The 24,822-nt window shown below is 40.4% G+C and overlaps 1 protein-coding gene across 6 annotated transcripts in view; it reads right to left on the bottom strand.

Moving 5' to 3' along the window:
- The window catches only part of DPP6 (dipeptidyl peptidase like 6), a 542,989-nt gene that overhangs the window by 188,860 nt on the left and 329,307 nt on the right, over positions 1-24,822 (bottom strand). Inside the window, exon 1 of one of the 6 annotated variants that reach the window (XM_038127468.1) lies at positions 18,692-19,048. The exons of the other annotated variants lie outside the window; for them this stretch is intronic. Coding sequence (XP_037983396.1) covers positions 18,692-18,715 — 24 coding nt within the window. The 5' untranslated portion in view covers positions 18,716-19,048. Of the gene's footprint in view, positions 1-18,691; positions 19,049-24,822 lie in introns of those variants that run through there. 6 annotated transcript variants of the gene reach the window in all.

Raw genomic sequence — 24,822 nt, 5'->3', positions numbered from 1 at the left:
ATACCATTTTTAGTTGTTCCAGAACTGCTGATATCAGCAAGCATGCCCTTTTAAATAATTTATCGGCGTTTCTACATAAATTAGATACTTAAAGGTGAGATGCCATGAACCTTGTGGAGGCTGAGTGCTCACTACATGGACTATAATCCATCAACCCAACAGACAGATTTCCAAACTGGCTTAAACCTCAGCAGGCTCACTGCTTGGAAATAGTTCAAGGACTCCAGAGATTGCAATACGCTCTTGAAATGTCACTTGCAGTAAAAGTACATTCTACACAAAAATAAATCACCATAAAATAAGGTAGAAGCCTCAGAGTTATAAACTGATCATTTAAATCATAAGTTTGTTACTGCTCACAAAAATAAGAAATGCAAAAAATATGTTAGCTTCAGCTAAGGACAATGTATTACAAAATACAGGGCAAAACCATCAGCTAAACCACACATTTACATAAAGTTAAATCCTCCAGTATAACACTTTAATCCTGTCTATCAGTTTATGAAGTCACCATGAACTTTTCTTTTTATTCCCCAAAAAAAACCTATATAATTCTGGTTTGCAAAATTTAGCTATTGGAAAATGTTATGTTGGCATTTCACCTGCAATTACTTTATTTATAAAGGCTCCAGACTGCAAGGAAGGAAACAATCTGAAGAAGAGGGTGGATGATATTTCAAGAAGAATGCAGGGGGTGAGAAACTGATGAAAAAAAATGCTTCCCCTAGCAACTAGCAGATAAAAATCTTAAACCTTCAGAATTTGTTTTTAAATGGAAAAGGAAAAAATTATCAAAGAAAGAAATCTCTCTTTCTGGGTAGAGAATCACTGCAGCCAGGGATCCATCATTTGAATGGATCCCTGAAATACATTTTTATGAAGGGGTAAGAAAAGCCAGTGATGAATTAAATGCTAAAGGGGATGTAAAGATGATAAAAGCAGTATTTTCATCAGAAAACAGGAGTGGTAGGACTGGTAAAGTTGCTATTTGAGAGACGAAAAAAATGATGCCTCATGTTTTCATTTTTATATTTTTCATATTCTGTGCTGCTTTAGTGTGTACTTCTGAGCTTCATATTAGGGGATGGTGAGCTCTCTTCACAGAGTAGGGAGACAAAACAATTCCTTCTGTAGCTGGGCACCAAGGACAAATGATCCAAATCTCAGGCCCAAGAGCATAAACAATGGTGGAATGAAGAGAGAAAAGTAACAAGGATGGGAGTTCATGGGCTAAAGCTGTAATTGGACAATTAACTCCAATGTGGAAATGGACAAGAACTTCTAAAAGAGACCCCATGACCAGTCTTGCATTTTGTGACCACTTTGCTTCATCTTGGGTGCAGCCCTGGCTGGGCTCTTGTGCTGCCGAAGGTGGATCCACTGAGGCCTCCTAATAAATCCCTGCTTTATTCTTTAACTCTGTCTAGCCTCTGTTCTAGGTCAGCCTTCACAAGGCATCAAAACAAGACTGAACAAGACTACAATGGAGATAAGTTGGTCAATCAACACAAATATCTCAAGCCATTAATTTGCAAAAAGTAAAAAAAAAAAAATATAATCAGGAACACAAAATAGTTACGAAATCAATAGAAATGGCCTAAAAGTCACAGAAAGTTTGAGTTTCAGCAGGAGAGAGGGGAGGAAGCTGCTGACAGCAGAGATAACAAGTGAGTGTTGGTGAAGGTCATTCCATCACCCTGGTCTCTGGGTGACAAACCCCAGACCACCAAGAGATGGGACAGCTGTGCCAGTCCTCCCTGTAAGGACCCAGGGGCAAGGGCGGAATTCCTGCTTGAATACAAATCCTGTCTGCATCTGTTCAACAGGTTGATGTTCTCATCGTTGGAATTCACAGGAGTGCACACAAAGAAAAATGCCAGCAGAGAGAACTTTTCAGCTCTTAGCCAAGTAACTCTTTGCAAGAGTGTTTTGTGGATTTTTTTTCCTCTCTAGTTCATAGCACAAACTCAGACTATGTGGGAGCACAAACAAAAGGAATAAATTAAGTGGATGATTATAAACCAGGGAAATTCCAAGCACAAAAAGAATTAGTAGATTCTGGAGTTTTTCCTATTTGCTCTCTGAAAGGCTATTTTGAAATAAATCATAAATGTTTTGTTGTCTGTTCTTATTCTGTAACTATCAAAAAAAAGGAGAAGACTAGACATCCATGTACTTGCTGCAAACCCTGAGTTTTGCTTGCTCCCCAGCTCTGTGTTCTTTTCAGTGTTTGGTTTGGACTCTGACAAATCAGCTCTCCCAGCAGTAACCAAATTACGGTTTTGGGGCCTAACAGAAAATAAGGTTTGGCATCATCTTCCTTGTGAGAAGAGATGCAAAAATCTGTTAATCAGAATTCACTCAAGCAATTTTAACCATGCCTGATTTCCTGCCTTGCTACTTTGCCGTTCCTATCATTGCTGCCTGTTTAAGATGAGACACTCAGATTAAATTTGGTTTTGCTCTCACATTTGCACAACACCATTACTTTGCCTTAATGACCAACACACCCTGTTTAATGAAACCCAGAAACAACTTTATTACATCCTGCACTGCTAATGATCTGGTAGTCACCTAACACATTAATCTTGATTCATGGCTCACTTGAAATATTTATATAGTACAAAATGCTTAAGGGGAGGTCAGTTGCATGCAAAGCTTCAAAGAATAAATTGCAAGACTTTGTGATGCCTCTAGCTCCTCCTCAGCAGGAGAACATGCCTGCCTCCAGCCTCGGCTAGGGTAGGGAGTCAGGTTTAGGAAATGATCCAGCAACTGTGGGCAGCAAAATCAGCCATATGGCCACAAGCATAAGATTTTATTACTAAAGAAAGGACTTTATTTTCACTGCTTTTTACACTCAAAAAGGAACAAATGCTTTCAGATGGTTTCATCATAATTCCCTTGACATTAAAATTATGAGCTGGCCCATGGAAATCCAAACTACAGGACACAACACAGACAGCACGGGACCAAGAATAAAGGCAGAGAGGTGAATCTCTGAAATAGCTAGAAAGGCCTTTAGAATCATAGAATCATCAAGGTTGGAAAAGATCTTTAAGATCATCAAGTTCAACATTCCACCAAACCATACCCACTAAGCCATGTGGTGAAGTACCACGTCCACTCGTTTTTTTGTGCACTTCCAGGAATGCTGACTGCACCTTCTCTAAGCACAAAGCACTCCCTAAACCCCAGACAGAGCTGCTTCTGAAGGACTATTCCCCAGCCATGCAGTGTCACAGACTGCTAAGCCTGTAAATTTTTGCCCCTTTTCCAGTCCCTACCTCAAAGCACACAAGAAATGTCAGTACTGCTTCCAGCAGCGCTCACTTTACGTGCTAATTCTGCAGGTGCTACGTGGTTTTCCACTGGAGCATTTCACCATGGGCTGCTGGCTACAAGATACTGTTGAGGCTGCGAAAGGTGGGCTTGATGAGGAAGAATCCAACACAACCCTTATTTTCTACATTTTGTTCTCTTTGCAGCGGTTTTTTTGCTCCCTGTGCACTGTCTGGTGACATGAATCATGGAACAGAAGGAACAGTTTAATCAATAACATGCTTAATTGCTAAAAATTATTCCACAACTGCAAACTCACAGCCAAGAGACCACACTATCTGTCACTGAAGATGCATTATGAGGGAGAAACAGAGAGGTTTAAGTGTCATTAGCAAAACAATAATAAAATAACCCATAAAAATTGAAAATATGACTTAGTGAGAGCATATAAACATAAAACAGTGAGGTTACCAAGATGAAATCATATTGCATTACAGATAATTCCATATAATGTGGTTCAAAATGGCAAACTGCATTTGTGTTTTAAGGTGTGCAGACACATTTATTACGAGCAGCCAGTTTACTCTATTGCTTTGTGAACTCAAGGAGAAATGTAGCTTCCATCAAATTGAATTGCATTAAGTGGCTGCTGCACATTGAGAAGAAGATCTTCTGTTGCTCTCAAGTGGCAGAACTATCTGCAAATGTGTATGAGAATAGGGATTTCTGAATATTAGACACTGTGTCATATAGCAGTGATTACAGTGAGCCTGTTTCAGCTCTGATCCTTAAATGCAATGCTTCCTTGAGCACTTACTCACTTTGCTAGGCAGATATATGTGAAGAGCCCAGCAAAATAATCTGCCTCAGCACTCCTGCTGTAATTAAATGCAGTGACATGTTGGCACAAGTAATGACCACCATCTGCTCAGATCCACGGCTGGTCTGTCCTTCACCACAAGCCACACATCTCCACATGTCCAGTAAAATACCCATTACCAGCTGATTCTCCAAAGCACCACATGAATAATCTGAATTTGCAGCAGGTTTGTAACAGATGAGTGCTTCTATATTTGGTCTGCAAAAATGCTTGTCCAGGTTTGGATGCTTTAATACTGATACTGTTAAATGCTTAAAACATACTAAATGACCCAGGTTGCAAAGTCAGGTCTCAGGAGTTAGAAAAAGCCAAGTCTTACACTGTCTCTTCAGGCTGTAAGCATTTGGATACCCTACCATGTCCTGGGTTTAGCATATCCTTGCCTAAAACTGTATCTCTTTTATTTCACAAATTTTTTTCACAGTATGGGCATGCTTAATGTTACCATTTAATTGATTATTTTATTCTATTTGTATATCTCATCTTTTCATAACTCACCATTCAAATTTCATTACATTTAAAGGTTATTAACTCCCTTGAAAGCTTCCCATCAGCATTTCTACACCCTCAGATGAGGTCTGAGTACTCTGTGAAGTTTGGGCTCTCCCACTGTTCACATGGTGGATTTGCACATCCTCTGCAGCATCCTCCAGGACAAAGCTCAGCCCTTCAGCACTGCTTCAAGCTCCCATTCCTGCCTGAAAGGACTGGCATGGCTCTGTCACCAGCCTGTCTGGATATCACCCCTCCTGAGACTTTCAGTCTCCTATGGAATCCTTCTTCCTAACAACTGTTTTTAAAGAAGTAAGAATTATTATCTTTGTTTTACCAATGTATAATTAAGGCTAGACAAATGAATGTCCAAATCTACTTCTAATCTAGATGACTGATCCAAAATTCATTATGTCAGTCTCACCTTCTGCAGCCTATCTGGAAGAAAACTTTGCTATGCAAGCTCTGCTTAGTCTCTGAAGTCATCAAGCTTGGAGAATGAATAGGAGAGAGGATCCAGTGAAAAAAACCTGGGGTGAGCATTAAAGACTGTGCAAGGATAAGGGACATGTACACACGTGTAAGGGACATTTTATCCTTGCATGCAGCCTGACTCTGCTGATCAACGTGCAGGCAACTTTTGAGTGAACACTGCTAATGAATGTGAGCATCTCTCACCCCCCTGAGACTTCTTTGCTTTTATGGACTTCTGTTGAACAGAGAAAGAATTCTTGGTAGGCCTCTCATGGACAGCAAAGTCCAAGAGCAAAGGCCATGAGCTGTGACATGGGAAATTCAGATAAGACACAAAAAAAATCATCATAATAAGAGTGGTAAATCTTTGCAACAAGGGTTGGAGAGGCTGTCATCCCCACCCTTGAAGAATTTCACAGCTGGACTGCATGAGGCCCTGAGTAACATGATGGAGCTGCAATTCAGCCCTGCTTGGAGGGGGTTTGGGCCACCTTTCTGCAGCAGAACCTCCAACCTGAGGTTTTCTGTGATCTGTGACTGTCCTGTGTCCTGTCCACACAGCTTGTACTGCATAGTGGGGGACACTGTCCCCCCTGTACTGTGGACCTGCTCATTGCTCAGATGAGGAGGAAATAAATGGATCACACTCATGACCCACTTCATTTTGAAGATACCATTTGTACAATCACATGATTGCTTATTTAGGCATGACCCCTTCTAGGTCACCCCATGACTGAGCAGCCATCACACAAATCTGTTCTCCCAGTGAGGTGACACAGTCTGGCTGAGGCAATTAGATCATCATTACCAGAAATAGAACTGAGCTATATATTGTCTGACATTAGTAAATTCAAGGGAATGGAATACCTTGTTCCAAATTATAGTATCATCCATCTAGACTTTCTGATAGTCCTGAAAGACAGATGGCCCAGCAAATGGCTGTAATCATCATATGGGTACAGTTTAACTCCCTAAGACATGTTAAAAGAGCAATATTTGTAGAAATATCAACCTGCAAATGTGAACAGAAGCTTCTGACTGGGTAGGTTCAGTGAAACATTTTAGTAAAAATTCAGAAGATATTTCCTTTGAAAATTTTTTTGCTTTCAAAAATTAATTTAACAAAGAACTTAAAGATAACCACAATTAACAGATTTACCATTAATAATAATGAATATGTCAAGCTGACTTCATGATCCTTGGTTTGGAACAACTATTCTCTGAGACAGTTCAGAAGTATTTTCTTATGAAAACACAAGACTAACACGTGCCTCAGTAAATGATGTTGAAAAACTACATTTGGTTCAATAAAGGAGGCCAGAATGTAGTCACTATCATTTTTGGAAGCCCCTGTGTGCCCCAAACTGTTCCTCTCATGTTCCTGACCACCATGAGCCAAAAAAGCGCCAAGGAGAGCCAAGGGGAACAGTAAGAGAGCAGTGCTCAGTTCTCTGTCCAGCCCTGATACCAACTCATTTACTGATGCAGTGCTGCAGTGCAGGATTATGAATATGCCTGGGAGACACTTTTCTGCACAAAGACCTCAGCAGTGCACAGTGTTATTTATATCTGGCAAGGTTCTGTGTATTGTATACAAGTGCAAAACATGATTCTTGACATTCTCAAAGCATCATCTGAATTTATCACCCAACAGCTCCTACAACAAATAATCCCAATTAGTTCTCAAGAAAGAAACCTCTGGACCATACTTGTTTCAAAGGAGAGGAGCTTCTGGAAGCAAATACTGTCTCAAAAAAAAAAAAAAACAAAAAACAAACAAACAAAAAAAAACCCAAAAAGTTAATCCTGACATGATTTATTACCCCTTTCACCTCATGCAATACTTCAATTGTTCTCTGTGTCATGGTCTGATCCTTTAGTCCTTTCTCTTCTAAATCACCCTGTTTTTAGCAAAGGGAGAAAGGTCTGAAGGATTAGGTCCTGGACTCCAACTAATATTCCCAATATTCTCCTCAAAAGAAAGTTATGCATTCTGCCTGCTCAAATTGCCATGATAGTAAGTGGCATAGGAAAATGTGTTTTTTTGTGGTTTTTTTTGTTTTTTTGTAAATAAGGTTAAGTTATATTAATTCAGTTTTTCAACTGAAGAGAGTAGAGAATTTCCTTCTCTCAGTTTTACTGGATTCAGTAAGTCAGCCATGAATAGAGCATGAGGGGAGGAAATGCAGAGTGTCTGTGGGAAGATCCATACAAAACATGCAGATGGGATTAATCTACTCATTCCCTCGTTGTAATTGCAGTTTCACAGAAATTCTGCTAAAAACCACATTTATTTGGCAGTAAATATGATGACTAATTGCAAAGGATAGCTGCACATAAATTCCAGACTGAATTTTTTGGCATACTTCTAATTGTCATATAAAAGAAAATGACACACTCTCTACTCATTTTTCCTAATTAAATGCAAAATCTAAAATTATTTCTACTACTCTTATTGGTGGAACTGAAGGCTGTTTCAATTTAACTATGAAATACAGCATATGGTTCCCTGATTATTGGTAAACTGTGCAGCAGAAGTCCTGGGCAGATGATTCCAGGGGAGGATGTGGCCATGCCTGCACTGAGACCCATGCAAGAGCTCTCAATCCAGGCTTGAAAATTGTTCTGTAGAGAGCTCTGTGAAGGATACATGGCTTTAAATTAATAAGTACAGGATTAGACTTCTTTGGTTGGGTTTTTTTCCCCAAAATTCTCTAAATAAATGTCACATAAATTGCAAACACAAATTTTGCATGGTAATGAAGGTGCTAAAGCAATCCTTACCTACCTGTGACCTGTTTACAGCAAAAATCTCTTACAAACACTCAGCACTCAAAGTCATATGAAATATTTGGCAGCAGAGGATGAAATCAAACCTTTTGTGTCCCAAGCCGATGATGAACCTGACTTGCCATATAGAATTACTAATACTAGAAAAAAGAGTAAGATAAATTATGTAAAAATCATTTCCTGACAGCTTTGAATAATGAAACAAAAAATCCTTTAAAATAGCACACCATGTAAGATACTCCAATATATGTGGCATTAAAAAAACCCCAATCCTGCCACAGCAGTACAGTGCAAGTCTAGCACATACCAGACATGTTTCAGCAGTGCAGAGGGAATTAAATGTCCCTGCCTTTATCAGCACACACAAGAAGAGCTCTGTCACTCTTTTCACATAATGGCATGCAAAATATGCCAGTTTATTAATTGCTTAACATCCAACAAACAGCACAGTATTTCCCAAGTGGTAAAACACATGGAAGAGGGGAAAAACACACTAAGAGGGGAAAAAAACCCCAAACCCCACAACCAAACTAGAATTGAAACTGTGGCAATTCTTAGCACTGGACATGAAAGAGATTCAGTAGGAATGCATTTGGTTGAACACTGTCACTTGCCCTGACTGTGAGCCTTTCTTTATGCACGAGTATTTTGAAGTCTAATGAGTATGCACAGAGCATTCCCACTGATTCACCACCACAGAGGAGAGATCTGCCTGGGATTTCATCCAGAAAGCAGCTAAGAAAATAGAAAAATACAGGTAGGGGAAAAGCTCTACTATGCTCAAGGATTCTGCCTTCTTTCCGTGGCACAGCTACCTTGTATGGCTGCAGATATTTTCCCTGCCTTGCTGCACACAAACCCTCTGTAAGCACACTTTTGACGTTTCTCTTAGGAAGTTCTCCCATATCAAAGGAAAATATGTTGCAAACCAGGGCTCTGACTTGCACATCTCATACACTGAACTCCTCTGCCCTGCACAGGAAACTCAAATGTCAATATCATGTCAAAAATAGACAGACAAGAACCACTCTCAACTTTTTTTTTTTTGCTAACTGAACTCTGCCAACATTTCAATTATAAAGATCATCAATCAAACTCAAACACAAACCAAATTATTATATTACTTGCAAAGCCACAGATATTTTCAAACAGGAAACCTAAAATTTATCATTAGCTTTCTGGATTTGATCTTTTCAGTACATTCATTTCAAGGGATTTTTTTGTTCACCTGTTTGATCACTCCCAGTCGAGGTCAGCATGTAGCTACTTGCCTCCTGGAGTGGGGACATGAGGAGAAAAGCCAAATATTGTGAAGAACTGTGATAAAAACTGTACCTCACAATCCAGCTAAGCCTCCTCCTCCACTCATGTTTTGCCAGAGGGAGACAGATGAGCCCCAGAACTGCCTCACTCAGACTCTCACAGGAAACTTGTGGCTATTTTGGTAGCTACAGAAGATCCTTGAAAGTGGGAAAGAAGGCTGCAGCCTTTGTAGTAGCAGTGTGTGGTCAGGATTTAAGTGCCATGGGTCAGGAACAAAAGCACTGGGGAATTTTTGAGGAACAGGCCACACAGGGACTGCTGAGAACACAACCTTTTATTGCTTTTCCAGCCTTATGAACATATCTCATCACTGAGCTATTGACTCATCAGTGCCAAAGACAAAATTTTGGATCATGAGATCCACATGGTTGTAGTGACAATCGTGAAATGCTGGCTACCTCTGGAAATTGTAATGTCAAACCAAGTCTCTTCAGCTCAGAGATACAAATCTCCTTTCATTTTCTGCTGCTTAAGGAGTGTCAGTGATGATAGGACTGCAGGACACAAACCTTAGATGTCATTTAAATATATCAGTTTACGGGAAAACAGCAAGATACAGCAACCATATGATCAGCTCTATCAGCCAGAAACATTTGCTATCTAAACCTCAAATTCTCTAGAAATCTTCAGAGTCAAAGAAACAGCAAACCACTGTATAATTCATCTTTATAATCTCGGTGTGTGATTCTTATCACTGAGATACTACTACACTTCTGGCTCTTATTGTAGTCTGACTCCTGTTAAAGGTGTACATTTGGTCTTACTGAGGGATAATGCAATGAAATCACCTTTTCCTGTTTATTTGTTTTTGGAGTCAGCGAGGTACTCAATGACATTCTCCAGGTGGGAAGGTAGAAGCTAGGTCTTATATTTGTTTCACCAGTGCAAACCTATTGCAAAACCACTGATTTCAGCGACATAACATGTGGCTACATTTCTAGAAAGTTACGTTTGATGGTGCAAGCCCTTCTCCATCTGTAGCTGGAAACCAGGAAAATTTGTTTTGAGAAAACACAGTTGTACATTTGCCCGTTTTTATACGCTTTTACAGCTACCTGTGAGTGACCACTGCCTGAGACAAGGCACTAGACTACATGGGTCCTCTGTCTGCTCTCCTAAGGTCATTCCTATGTCCTTTGTAGAGCAAATATCTCCAGAGTGCTTTTAGCCTACTCATTTAGCTTGTAGAGCTATACTTCAGAACCCATTTCTCTAATGGCATAAAACCTTTGGGTCTTTTTTTTTAAGTGGAGATCGTAAATAATGCACTGTATAATACATTATAAAAATCACCTGGTATTGAACAAACCATTTAATTTAACTTGCCTAATCTGGAATCAATATTATAATTAATTTTCTACTTCATTTGTCTTTTGAAGTGGTGGAACAAACCAGTTTGTGTCAGTTCAGCCCTGTAGGATTGTGTGAAATGCTGGGGCTGTATCCTTGTTTACCCCTGCTAACTGAGACTGATCAGGGGAAGGCTTCCTTGCTTCTAGGAATGCTTTATAGAAGCAATTCATTGTGGACATTCTCAGTTCAGTTGAAGAAAGAACAGAGATAATTTTTTCCAGGCCGAGCCTGGGAAACTCAGAGGAAAGAATTAAAACAATTATTATCTCTATTACTGTAACCATTGTTTATAGATATGATTCTCCAGAGTGTGCTATTCATAGTTCACTGTCACTGTCATATTTTCTGGAAAAATCCCTTCGCCAGGATTTCTTCTCCTGGGAAGCTGAGAAGCCTCAGAGAAAAATGAAAACAATAAATTATCTGATTTGCTTCTCCTGTGTTTTGCTGCTTTGGAATATGGTCTGGAGATTGTTTGTCCAACTGGTCATTGTTTGACTGGTTTCATGTGAATTGTTTTTACTTGCTGACCAATCACAGCCAGCTGTGTCTGGACTCTGGAAGGAGTCACGAGTTTTCATGATCATTCTTTGTAGCCTTCTGTCTGTATCCTTTGTCTATTCTTTAGTATAGTTTTAGTACAGCATTCTTTAATATAATATAATATCATAAAATAATAAATTAGCCTTCTAAGAACATGGAGTCAGATTCCTCTGTTCCCCTCGTCGGGGTTGCCTGCAAATTCAACAGCTCACCAACAGTGTGAGAGAAGATTCCTAAAGGCCAATCAGGTCTTAGGTCCACCATTTTTTCTATAAGAACTGTAGATTTCTAATAATAAAGTGTCTTTTCCTGCCTTCTGATGATGGAGTCTCTGTATCACCTTTGCCTGTCCCTGAAACCCCTTCAGTGATAATTCATGACAAAAGAAAACAAAGTTTCATAACTTCATTTTTTTGATTTAGTGGCTGATTTGATTTTTAAATTATTAGTCAGGCTGAACTGTACTACCTTCACTTTAGACAAATCATAAGGAATTGCCTGCCCTTTGTTCCCATGGAATGCCGAGGAACTCCTGGGCTTGCTTTGTTTGAAGGAGGCTCAAGGTACAGAGACTAACAAGAAAAAAGTTATAGTCCTGCTGGGTCCAGTGAAGGAGGAGTCTGCCCTGCCAAACTCCTCCGGTGCCTCCAGCACAGCACCCAGGTCTCCAGCCAGTGTCACAACCACCAGACAGAGCCTCCCTCACCTTTGTGGAGAAAGAAAACCTCTTGGATTTTCTACACAGTGCACATTTCTCATGCCAGCTAGGGCAGCAAGTGTCCTAGAAAAGCAGATTGCCACCAATCCTGCCACCCTCTGGTCTGTTAATGACCCCAAAGCTGAAGGATCATCAGAAATCCTGCTCACACTTCAAAGGTTTTCCCAATTACCAGTCAGCCAGACACAGGGCCAGAGGGAATATCCTTGGCTGAGAGCTCACAAACACAGCCCGCACTGCAAAAAGACCAGCTGCTGCAGAGGTTAAACCTTTCCCCGGCAGTGAAGAGCTGCTCTGCAGACCTTCAGTTCCCTGTGATGTCCAATCCAAACACGCTACAGGTGTATTTTATAAATCACTTTCCAAAAAAGTGTTTATTTTATCTGTCTCTCCCTTAGCAGAATGACTTTCCCATCCCATAGGAGCAGTGAAACTGGAATTCGGACATCCTGGAAAAGTCTGCTTTTCACTTCTACCCTAACAGCAGTTTGAGGGGTCCAGTGCCCAGCCAGGGGCATGGGTCTCTTGGTTTGGTGTGGTATCAAAGCTGTAAATAAAATAGTTAGAGAATGCAGGCCCTAATAGAGATATCAGAAAGATTTAATGACTTAAAACTTCCTTTCCAGAGTCTTCCAATTCCCACAACTCTTATTTAGCTTAATAAGAGCTGTGAGCATGCAGATTTACTCACCAGTATTGGGAAACTCTGCTTTCTTTAACCTTGTGATGAATAAAAATTGCTTCTTTTTAAAGAAAAAAAAAAAAGAAAAAAAACAACAACAACAAAAAAGCTATTATGGACCAAGGAGTTTATTACCATGATTTGAGTGATCCCTTAGAGATTCAGAAAGCCAAGCAGTAATTCAAGACAGCAAAACTGTTTAAACTTGCAGATTTCTAGGGCAAAGAGTGATTTCTTGAGAGCTCAAATCAGGAGGCACTGGCACAGATTGCCCAGAGAAATTGTGGATGTCCAATCCCTGGAAGTGTCCAAGGCCAGGCTGGATGGAGCTCTAAACAACAACCCGGTTTATTGGAAGGTGTCCCTGCCTGTGATTTATAAACGCCAGAGGCCAACATCTCTGCAATGGTCAAACCCTCTCTGATGCCTCACCTGAGCAGCTCAGTAACCACATGTTGGTATCTCAAGGCAAATACCAGTGAACGCTGTCCTGGCAGCTGGGCTTTTTTTAGAGGGGCAGAATTATGTGAAAAAGAAACATTGCATGCAAAGACATCAGTTCCCTGCAGTGCTGCTGCAATCTAGCAGTGTGCTGAGTGTGGCCCACGGGACACTGCTCCACTCAGCTCCCAGAACCAGGCGTTTCTCTGATCCTGCTCTGGTCCAGCCCCAGCAGCTGCATTTCTCAGGAGCCCTCCAGGAACTGTAATGCACAGTCCATAGCTCAGGCTGGACAAGGGAAAAACAAATGTGCAACTGAATGACTTGGAGATCTTGGAGGCTTTGCCCTTAACATTGTGCTGGTGGCAAAGTCACACTCTGCTAAAGCAGAAGACCATCAGAAATGACAAAATCAGGACAGACTCCTGATTAATACAGTTTGTCTCCTTGCCCTTTACTGTGTCTGCAGTGACAAAAGCTGGAGCTGGCTTTGGGGAGCATCCTTGAACCCAGACTGCATTAAGAAATACATTTTCCCTTCCCCTGAAGTTCCTATTTGATTGCCTCAAACCCCTTTATGATAATTTTCTTCCTCCTGTAACATTCCCCTGCAATACATGTGCTACTGCAGGTTTACTGATTAAAACCACTCAAAGAAAAATCTGTATGACTTGGCTTTTAATAATTTCATTTAATAAGAAAGAAAAGAACAGCAAAACAGAAAACTCCACCTATTTTATGTATTTGCCTCACTGGATAGCAATTTTTGGGAAGTGTTGTTACCCAGCTGAATTCAGCAGCACACTAAGCTGTTGCACAACTGACAAACAGAGAGCAACAATTATGACAACAGGAACCCAAGCTCTTTTCTGGGAATTATTGGGAAACTTCTGCCCTTTTGACAACTGAGATCGCCAGAGAAATCCCCTTGTGCGTTAGCCAGTTTAAAATTTTAAGATGAGCTGAAGTAGGCAGCAAAAGCAATAGTCAAATGATCTTCTTCCCACACCAGCCCTGCTCACTTCAAAAGAGATTCACAGAGTACAGAGAACAATTAAGATTGGTTTTCAGAACATTCTGACTCAATACAGAGCATCACTGCCAAATTTTTTCCAGTAGCTACTGTATAATCTCAGTTACAGAAATTTTGAGGGACTCATGAGAAGTGAATAGGGGACATTTGATAATTAACATTTCTGGGACCAAAAGAGATCAAATTCAAAGCTGAAAAAAAACCAACTAAATTATTATATTAGCTAAGAGCCCTCTGAGCAATATTCTTAATGTTAATTCTTAATTCTTAATTCCACTCAATTGGGAATGCAAAGTACAGGATAGCCTGAATATACATCAAAAGTTATGTCATAAAAGTGGTTTTGTACATGAAAAATACTCAAAGTGCAAAAACCAGAATTTTTTCCATCCTGTATGTATCCATAATATAAAATCTTCTCTTATCTTTTTTGACACCTGCTCTTTGCTTCCTTTTTGAATTAGGTATGACACTTTCATCACACTGAATTCCTCACTTTGGCCCTTTTTTTTTTTTGCACTATATGTGCTGATAAAATACAGGGGATTGTGAGCAATTTTGGGGGAACAAATGCAGTATTTGAATATCCAGAATCTACTATATGTGGGCAGAGAAATAGCACATGCTCTGCTTTGTGCTAAGAAAACCTCTCACAACATGCAAAAGGCAACACAATATTTATCCTCCGAGTAGAAGGGACAAAAAAAGTTTACAGGCACATATTTTTCATCCTTCATCTTCTAAGATTCATCTGGGGAAAACAAACAAACAAAAAACTGTAGCAGAAGGTAATTTTAAATAATTATTTCTAACACTTTGGAGCTAGTCAAATTTTTTGAAACAGAAGTGTTGAGCCTGCCACAATCCAGTCCCAGAAAGTAACATTTCTCCTGGGAATGTGCTAATTTTGATGAAATCCTTAGAATAGGTGTTTTGTGCTTAGAATGGTCTGAACATGAGAGACACCATGGGCAAGAGCCACAAAAAGAGGTAAATATATTGAGGTGGCTGAGACCAGCAACTGAGAAGTAGGTCAGAAAAATTTACTTTACCAGTTTCAGAGTTGAGAGCTGAACTTGGCCACTCATGTCCCAGGTGAATGTCTTTATTCTGCACATGGCCAATCTGTTTTCCTAGTCCAATTAATATTTAATTGTTTATGCAGCTGCAACAAGAAAGGCTGAGAGGAATCCAGCCCAGAGCAGCTAGCTGCTGAAGGGTTAGCACATTCCTTGGGGAAGTGGGAGAATGGAAAATGCTCTCATCTCTTTGCTGTTTGCTTAGAAGCTCTATTTTTTTTACCAAGAACTTGCTCAGTTCCTGGGTTTTCACCCACACAAAACAGGAAAAAAGAGTATATTTGAAAAAAAAAAAACAACAAAACCACAAACACCAAAAAGCCATAACCCCCAAAAGAGCAAACAAAAAAATACTCAAACAAGTCACAAATTTGAGCCTCTTTGCTAGACAGATATCTTTGTTCCACAGATATCCACAGTGCAGCGTAACTTTGGTCTCTTATGGACTCTCAGAGTTGCTGAGACTCTCCCCACTTCTGCTCTTCAGCAAAACATCCACTTATTCCACATCTTTTAAAGACCTTTTACAGCTGGTTCTGCACCAGTAGCGCTTATACCCAGAGCCCTGCTGGTTTTGGCAGTGACACTTTTCTCTCTGAAAACTGAAACCCAAGGTTAGTAGAAGTGATCAGATTGGTCGAAGATCATTGAATCTTAACAAAAGAAACAAACATAAAAAAACTGAATTGAAAAAAAATAAAAGAGCTTTCATACAGAAAATAAAAATCTGTGATTTCTTGTTTACCCAAGCCTTTTATAAAGGTCACTTCTACCCCACCCCCTATGAGAGGCAGCAGCTCTTTCCTTCTCTCTTTTTCAGCGCCTCTCATGAGCCCTTTTGGAATGGCACCCAAGGTCACTGTCTGTCTTCTCAGCCTGGTTAAAGCCCCTCTGCAGTGCCAGAGGTGTGTGTCAGAGCAGATGCTCTGCATCCCTGGAAACCTCAACCAGGATGTGTGACACCACCAACTAACATAGCCCCTCCCTCCCTCCTGCTCCTGGGTGATTTTATTCACAAATTAAACACCTAATGTATGCTTGCATTACTTATCACAAAGGTTTCTCCTGCCACTCTCCTCTGCCAGTGAACTGTAAACTGAACCAGCACAACTGTGAATAATGAAAGTTTTTTCACAAGCTGCTCAATACACCAAAGTTACAAAGGGATCCCTGGGAACTGAGTGATTCCCACACCTCCCACAGTGCCTGTCCTGGATTGCCAAGCAAATTGTATTCTATTTGCCATGTGTATGGCAGTTGTCTTCTATAAAGTGTGCAGTCCACAACCATTCCTCCCTCTGGGGGGGACATCTGCTGATAACAGGCTATTGAATGTCACTGCCTGACTGATAAGAACTACAGCATCCCACTGTGAGATGCTCCGCCCAGAGGGAGGAGCCAAGCATTCCTGCCTGGATATAATCTTGAGTTCTGGAACACCAACACAGCTTCTCCACTGGATTTCCCAGAGGAACAGCTGCCTCTTCCACTGGATCTTCGGAGGAAGACTACACCCTTTTTCTACAAGATCCCTGCTCCAGCAGAACCATGCCTGGACACTCCAGGAGGACTGCAGCCACAATTCCAATCATACTGTTACCAGCACCCTGACCAACAGGGTGTCAAGGTTGTGTTCTGACTCTGTCAGTGTTGCTCTAGTTTACTGCATTGTTTATTTTACCTTTTTTATTTTCTTCCCTAGTAAAGAACTGTTATTCCTGCTCCCATATTTTTGCCTGAGAGCCCCTTAATTTAAAATTTACAGCAATTTGGAAGGAGGGGGTTTACATTTTCCATTTCAGGGGAGGCTCCTGCCTTCCTTAGCAGACACCTGTCTTTCCAAATCCAGACAGTGCCAAATACCAGCTGCCCATGGCTAAGTCAGCCATTCAGCCATGGGGCACTTGCAGAGGACACAGCCAGGGATGTTCCTGCAGGAAACCATGAGCTTTGTTGGGAGCTCCTACACTGCAGAAATCAGACACTGAATCAGCCCCACACCATGAGAAAATGGCTCATCTTCTGGCACTGCAGCAGTCAGTGAGCAGTGGCAACATTTATTGACCTAGCCATACAATTGATGACACAATTAATAGCAATTTGATTCCAGCAAAAATGCATGTGATTGACCCTACTTCATTAGTCTGGAGAGTATTTTACAAACTGAGAGCAAAGTGCTGTGATTTAACAGATGAACTACAACAGCTGATTAATTTAATCTTATTTCAACTCTGACAAACCCAGTTACCTTTCAGAGATAATATATTAATGAAATAGCCAAGTATTGGTCTAAGATTAAAGAAAGCAAGTGTCTTTAGTCTGGATTTGTATTTCAAATAGATTTCCATGTGCTTAACTTTATTGATTCAAGAAGTAGGTATATGATTAGACAGACAGATACATGGAGTGTTCCAGCTGATCTATATTCATGACACCACACAAAAGCAGTCAAATAGCATTTTAGCTTTAATCTCAGATATCTGACTCCACATAAATTCTTTCTCTAAGCCAGAACATCAGTTTATGAAGCTGCAGCTGGAATAATGACATGAAGAACGGCAGGACACCTTTGCTAGTGACAAAGAGCCTAAATATCTTTTAATTGCAGGCTGTGGTGGGAAAATAAATAAGGCAGCTGTTTCTAGCCTCCTGCACTGGTGAAGGCACAGATGAACCCTTGTGGGTTCTCAGTGAAGGACTGAGACTGCAAAGCAGCTTTGACATTGCCTTAAGTGGGCCAGAACTCCAGTCTCAAAGGGCAGGGACACAGCAGAGCTAGAGCCAGCCAAAGCTTCAGAGAAAAAAACACCACATTAATAAGAGCAACAATGAAAACCATTCTGACAAAAGGTTTCTGACAAAGATTAATAGAAAGTTGATTTTTTGCCTTGTGATGTTTTCAAACTGGGTCTGCTCCTGTCTCTTTTCAAAGGTATACTCAGCACAAACCAAGATAGACAACAACCTTTTCCATTTGGTCCAAAGCTATTAACTTCTCCCCAGCCCTTGGGAAAGAACCATTTTTCATTTTTGCTTTGGAGCTGCTGTAGGGAGAAGAAGTCATTATTTGCACAGCACTATGGATGTGATAGGCTTTGGAATGGGAAGGAGCAGGAGCAAATCCATGATTCTCTGGTATTGCCATACCCTGGAGAGCCACCTGGGCAGCATGGGAAAAGAAAACTGCATGCAGTAGACATTAGGAGAAAACACACTAATTACTAATTAATTAATCTGGTATTTTCAAAACACCAAAAAAGAAACTAGGGAGCTAACAAAGTTGCCTAATTCCCCTGCAATATGATAATCCCAGCTGGACCAGAAGTGTGAAACAGTACACAAAACAAACTGCTGTCCCTCCTGGGTGTGTCTGTCAGCTCTGATAGCTCAGCATCTCCTCAGAGAGTCAGAGCTGTTTGGCTCTCAAAGAAAATATGGCCCAAAATTATTAACTTCAGTTAAATATGCTCCATTTTAAACATTATCTATGTGCTTTAAAATACAGGGAAACCTAGCTCAGATCACACAGTTTATATGCACGAACCTGTTAATACAACCTCCACTACAGAACATGATCTGAATTAGGAACACTATCACTCACCCTGGCTCGTCCTTGATCACACATCCTTTAGAGACTTAGAACAGCTGAGAGGAACAGTTCATGCTGAATAAATTTCCAGAAACCTCCAGCAGTGAAAATCAGCACCAGTGCTTTCAGGGCTCCGGCTCCTGAGGGGAGTGGGAGGAGGAAGGACAGCAGCTGGCACAGACTGAGGCAGGCTGTTGCTGCAGGGGCTACTTGCTACCACCTTCTCCTCCTCAGATTTTGTGAAGACACTTGTTGTTTCTGCCGTCAGCGTTGGTTCAACACATCTTGCTGGGTTGCTTTCTGTGCCGTTTGTTTTCTAACGGATTCTTCAAGCACATAATTAGCCCTCAGGCTGAGTCAAAGTAACAGGCAACTTAAAAGCCCAGAGGAATTAGGAACCAAAAAGGCACTTGGAATTGAGCACTGAAAGATATTCAAGCTTGACTCAGACCCTCACACATCCTTCTGGTGTTGCAATAGCCCACAGCAGCGGGTTCTACTCTTTTTCATGAAGCTGAGGGATTTAATCTTATCTGGTTTTTTGCACCAGAATTGTATAAAGCTTGCTAAGGGTCTGTTGCTTTCTGTAACTTCCATTTTACACTCCTGTCATATATCATCCTTACCTGCTTCCTTGTTTTTTTTTGTTTTTTTTTTTCTTTTTTCCTTTTGAAAAAGCTGTTTGCTGGAGAGAAGTTCAGCCTGTGTTGGTTAATTCAGCAGTTAAGTCTGCCTTTGTTTTTCTTGTGAATTTTAAAGATGCAGACGGGATAGCCTTCCATCAATGATGTTATCAGGATATTATTTTTTGTTCTAAAGCAAGCAGTAGCCCATTGCTGATTTCCAACACAGAATCACCAGTCATTCCTATACAGTTTGGCTTTAAAGGATGGAGTCGTTGGCTGCTTTTGTCTCTTACATAAAAGAAGAATCAGCCTCAGTAATCAGAGCTAAATCCAAACACTAGGAGGAAAAAAAGCTCGACTCTACTTCCCGGTGCCAAAAGCCCCACATGCTTACTGCATAAAGACAGCACTGTTAGAGCCTCTTAGCCAATGCTGACTAACCAAAGACCTTTTAATCTGGTTAGGGATTTGACCAGTTCTTTGATAATGATCATTAGAAAACCAACACATTTCACCCTATTCAATTACCATGGAACTGCCCCTAAATTTTCCACAGGAAAAGTCACCTGAAAGCTTCAGTCATTTCTCATCTTTTACCTTTCACCATCTAAAAATGATCAGGTACATGTTGTCCCATGAGACAAAAAGACATTTTTTCACCTGATCCTATAAATTACCTTTTCTGATTATTGCAAGATGCTAAAAAAAACCCTGCAGGTTTGCCCCTTTTCTCAAATCTACACTTTTCCATATTCAGATTAAAAGTTTTACCTATAAATGACAGTTTTGCTGTGTTTCAATTACACTGGCATTACAAGACATATTTTCCCATGACAAATGCATTTGTCCACTTCTGTGTATCACCCTGGTGCTAAATATTTTGTAGGAGTGCCAGGTTCACAAATCTTATCTCTCAAATACATTTCAAAGTATCATCCTGCTGTGTGAATCCCTAAAGTTCATCAACAGGGCCATAGGAAAAGACACAGATCTACCCCAGTGCTGGAGATAAAGCACCATCTACTCATTGGAGAGGTTGTTTTTTCAGTCAAGGCTCCTATCCTCTAAAACTTGGGACAATAGTTTCTAAAATCATTGCTACACAGAGTATTCAAGAAAAGAAGGGAAATTAAAGCAGAGTGCTTCAAAATGAATGGATAGAGCTCTCAGTGTTAGCCAAAAATACGATGAGATCAGGATTTCCTACCACAAGTGAAATGCCCAATTGTTCCTGGCCAGGCAAGTTGTTGCTATTCATGGAGATGATCTAAGTTTTCCTCATGTCCTGGGGGTATTTCAAATGGTTTTAATACATTCAATTGTCATAACAGGAGAATCGGGTTGGAATTTAAGCCACAAGGATGCAAGGCCAGGCATGCAAGACAGCAGCAAGCCAGGGTCCAGTTCAGAACTCTGGCTCAAGAGTTTCCCGCATCTCCCACCCACTCAAGTATGCTGGAATTAGATCTTCTGAGGAAATAAGTATTTCTTATTCCAGGGTATAACAGTTTCCTACCAAATGAACTCATCTGGAAGACTGGAGGGTTTCAGAAAAAAATTATTAAAAGCTCTACAAGACAGAGCAGGAAGGTGTCATGCAAAAAAATTGATTTTTTTGCCCTTCCTCTGGTTTCTAGACAATTTTGGCTGGAAGTTTTGATCTGGTACACAGATTGCACAACAAGAGTAATCAGTGATAAACAATTTCTTGCAGCTGAAACTTGTGACAGTGGTAAACTACTATTGTATAACTCCCATTTCCAGAAAATCTAGGTTGTATTAGCAGTACTGGAACAAAACCAAGCAGGCATGAAAGCATCAATTCACGTATTCTACAGGGATTTCTAGAGAGAAACTGAGCTGCGCTGCCGGAATGAAATACAGACACACTCCCTGCCCTCCAAATAGCCAAAAACCTCTGTAGGCATTTCTGTTGAGCTGCATTGCCAAAAGAAGCATCAGTGTTTCAGCCTCTCAGAATTACCAATTATTATCTATAGAGCAGAAAAAGCAGAAATGCAATTTTTCAACTGTTTCTGTATAAGACACAAGGGAAGAGTAGAAGAAGTTTCTTTGGTACCTAATGATCAAAATAATCTGGGCTTCTATCTGCTGAATATGAGCCACTGATGCAACAGTTTCTGAAAAATGCAATCAAATGAGTGAATTTTAAGTATGATCAAATATCAGAGGAAATCACTTCAGAAAAAATACAGCTGGGAAAGAAACCCAAAAACTCTAAACAAACAGAATTTCTCTTTAAAAAAATATCGAGCTCACCTCCTGCTCCCCTCAATAAAATGAATGAGATGCCTTCTCATCCCATAATGAGAACAAGCACAGTAGTCTGAAAATCTGCCACAAAGGGTCTGTTACAATGCCCTTGCAATGTTTTGTACATGTAAAAACAGTTTCCACTGCAATATTGTGTCTATTGCAAAAGGCTCTGGCTGAAAGTGCTTTCACAGTTTCAGGCAATGCAATTGATGCATCACCCCAGCTTTCAGACAAGCAGAGTTTTATGTGAATTTCATGAAATGACTGAATGTGGGAAAGAAATGAAGAACAAAGGTGACAGGAATAGAATAACACAGTCCCATAAATGCTCAACCTGACCATCTTCAAACTCAGTGTCAACACTATTACAGAAATGAATGGAGTCATTGGTTTGTAAGACTGAGTCACTTCTTTTTGGCTAAATTAACATTAATGGAAAGAAAAAAGATAAGGACTTAGCTATATTTGTTCAGTACAGGACCTCTCACTACAGGAGAGGCTTTGAGATGCTGCCCTCTGTCCAGAGAAGGGAAACAGAGCTGGGCAAGGGTCTGGAGCACAGAGGAGGAGCAGCTGAGGGAGCTGGAGGGGCTCAGCCTGGACAAAAGGAGGCTCAGGGGGACCTTATCACTCTCTACAACCACCTGGAAAGGAGGCTGTAGCCATGTGAAATACTTTTTCCCCCAAGGAAAACGTGTTCAGAAAAATGGAAATGGCAGCAAGTTGCACCAGGGAGGTCTAGATTAGATATTGGGAAAAAACGGTTTTCATTGGAGGAGTGGTCAGACAGTGGAATAGGCTGCCCAGGGAAGCTGTAGAATTGCTATTCTTGGAATTGTTAAAAAAAAGTTTGGATGTGGCACAAGAGAACAAGGTTCAGTGGTGGACTTGGCAGTGCTGGTTTAACAGGACTCAATGATCTTAGAAGTCTTCTCAGCCTTAAAGGTTTTATGTTCCATGATTCTATAGCTGTTTCAGAGAGAGGTGAAGCTTCCTCAAGGACATTGGCCCAGTCAAGAATTAGACAAAGCACTGAGGATTCAATGTGTGAGATACTGTTTTCTCTGCATTGTCCAGTTAATCTTCCACCAGTAAAACATCTGCTAAAAGTTACAGGCCCCAGGATTTACCAGAGTATTTTCCCTGTTTTTTTTTTTTTCCCCTTTGTTTCTTCAGAGGTTTTGTGTGCATATTGTCTATTTGTCTTTCTAAGGAATTTGATTCTCTGTAACAAATGGTTAGATCTTGAAAATTATGAAACTAAATATAAATAATCAAGGATATCATCAAGCATAAGTTACATGAATGGTTTACCAATTTCTCTGTATGGGAAAAAATTCTGTTCTGCCTTATGTCTCACTACAAGTTTTCAAGGAGGTTCACACAGGTGATATAATAGTTTGTGTCATGAGATCATTTAGGAATTAACCATCAACACAATAAACTTTGGGCAGGTTAGGACAGCGTTAAAGGCCTAATTCAGAATTGCTTTTCTTTGGAGATCTTGCTGAAAACTTTTACAGTTTTCTTACTTAATTTTGTGTAAGTAGACCATGATGCTACATATCTTCTAGGAGAACATTCATATGCCCTTAATCCAGGGAGAAACAAAGAAACATCCAGCGAGTTGCTTTGATATCCTCCCAGTTCCTACTTGAATGACAAAACCTATCCCAACTTTTGCTCCCTTGTTCTCATGAGACAGCAATTTCAAGAGGGAGCTACCAGTAGCCTTGTAGTAAACATCTAAATCCCATGTTTTATCTGCATAAAACTAGCAAGATTTGAAGATTTTAATAGCTTTCATAGAGCAATTGATAGCGTTTTGGCTGAAACAGAGGCAGCAAACTTCAATCTCAGTACAAAGCAGGACACACTGTTCTGAATTTCGTTTAGTTGTGTTAATCAGCTGAACAACTTGAGAGGAAAGCTCATGAAGGGTAATCAAGGGAAGAGGTGATAAGGCTCATTTCCTTATCGGCTGGATAGAAAGTGAAGCAGAAAGGGTTTATCAAGAAGAAAGGCTTAGAAAAAAAATGTAATTCAAAATAAAAATGAAGCTGTTGTGTCTGTAATTCTAATATCCAGCAAAGTTATGCACTTTATCCCAAATTGCCTTCCTCAAAGGTATTTTATACATCTCCCCTGAGAGCCCAGCTCAGCAAAACAGAGATAAAGTAGCTGTTTGCTGCTTCTCTGAGTACCAGTTTTCTGTCTATGTCCAATTATCAGCAGAGAAGTATTTTGGTGCAAAGTCACTGTTTCGCTCACATAATTCCAGGAGGGTATTTGGAACACTAGAGAAAATACATCACTGTAACTTTTCTATGTGTGGAGCTCACTGGTTATTTGGTTGACAAGAACTTTTATTTTGTCGAGGCTTTGGAGATATTTTGGCAGCTTTTCTATTTGTTCTCACACTACCTTATTCTATCAAGCTTCTGATAATCAGTTTGGTAAGGTTTAGGAGAGGTGTTTAAAGGATAGAAGTGAGAGGGTCAGCATGTGTTATTTTTCCAATTCAGGAGGCAGTCATGGAGTGATTTTCTGTATCCCCTATGGGACAGAAGCATAAAACCCCTGGACATTTTCTATTTGACTGCTTAAGAGAGTTGTTCATGTCCTTTAGTCAAAGATGGAATTATTTCCATGGAAAAGCATCCTGCTGCATGGAAGTTGTCCTGAGATGGCTGGGACAGGCTGTGTGCATTTTCCCCTCAGTGCTGCAGATGCAGCAATATCTGACTCCATCACAGGCATGGGGGCTGTTTTCAGTAAAAGCTTGTTGTGTGGAAGTGTGTAGGCTTGTGAGTTCTCCATAAGGAACACTTTATAGATTGCTCTTTTTGCTGTTGAACATGATAGCTACCAACTTTTCCTGGCCTAGGAATATTCTCAAGACAATTTGATGGAGGACAAGGTAGTTAATGTATTTTTGCTAAAAAAAACCAGAGAAATAACTTGCTACTTGTCAGGCTGAAGAATTACATGTCCTACTCCTTTCAATCACATTCTAACTGGATATATACTTCCCTGCTATCCTCACTGAAAATTCACTCGGGACATCCATCTGTGATTTGATGTTGCTTTACAAATCCCTATCAGCTCTTCAAGTCCATTTGTTCTGGGGATTTCATTATGTGAATATTTCAAAATCCATTTGTCAATGAATAGCAGAATGGCCAGTCCTTTCTTGGGGTCAGTTCTCTCTGAATGTTTGTTGCCTTTCTACTGACAGCT

This window comes from Motacilla alba, chromosome 2, assembly GCF_015832195.1.
Source record: "Motacilla alba alba isolate MOTALB_02 chromosome 2, Motacilla_alba_V1.0_pri, whole genome shotgun sequence".
NCBI lineage: Eukaryota > Metazoa > Chordata > Aves > Passeriformes > Motacillidae > Motacilla > Motacilla alba.
The sequence above is the reverse complement of the archived record's forward strand: the minus strand, read 5'-3'. Positions and strand labels throughout refer to the sequence as shown.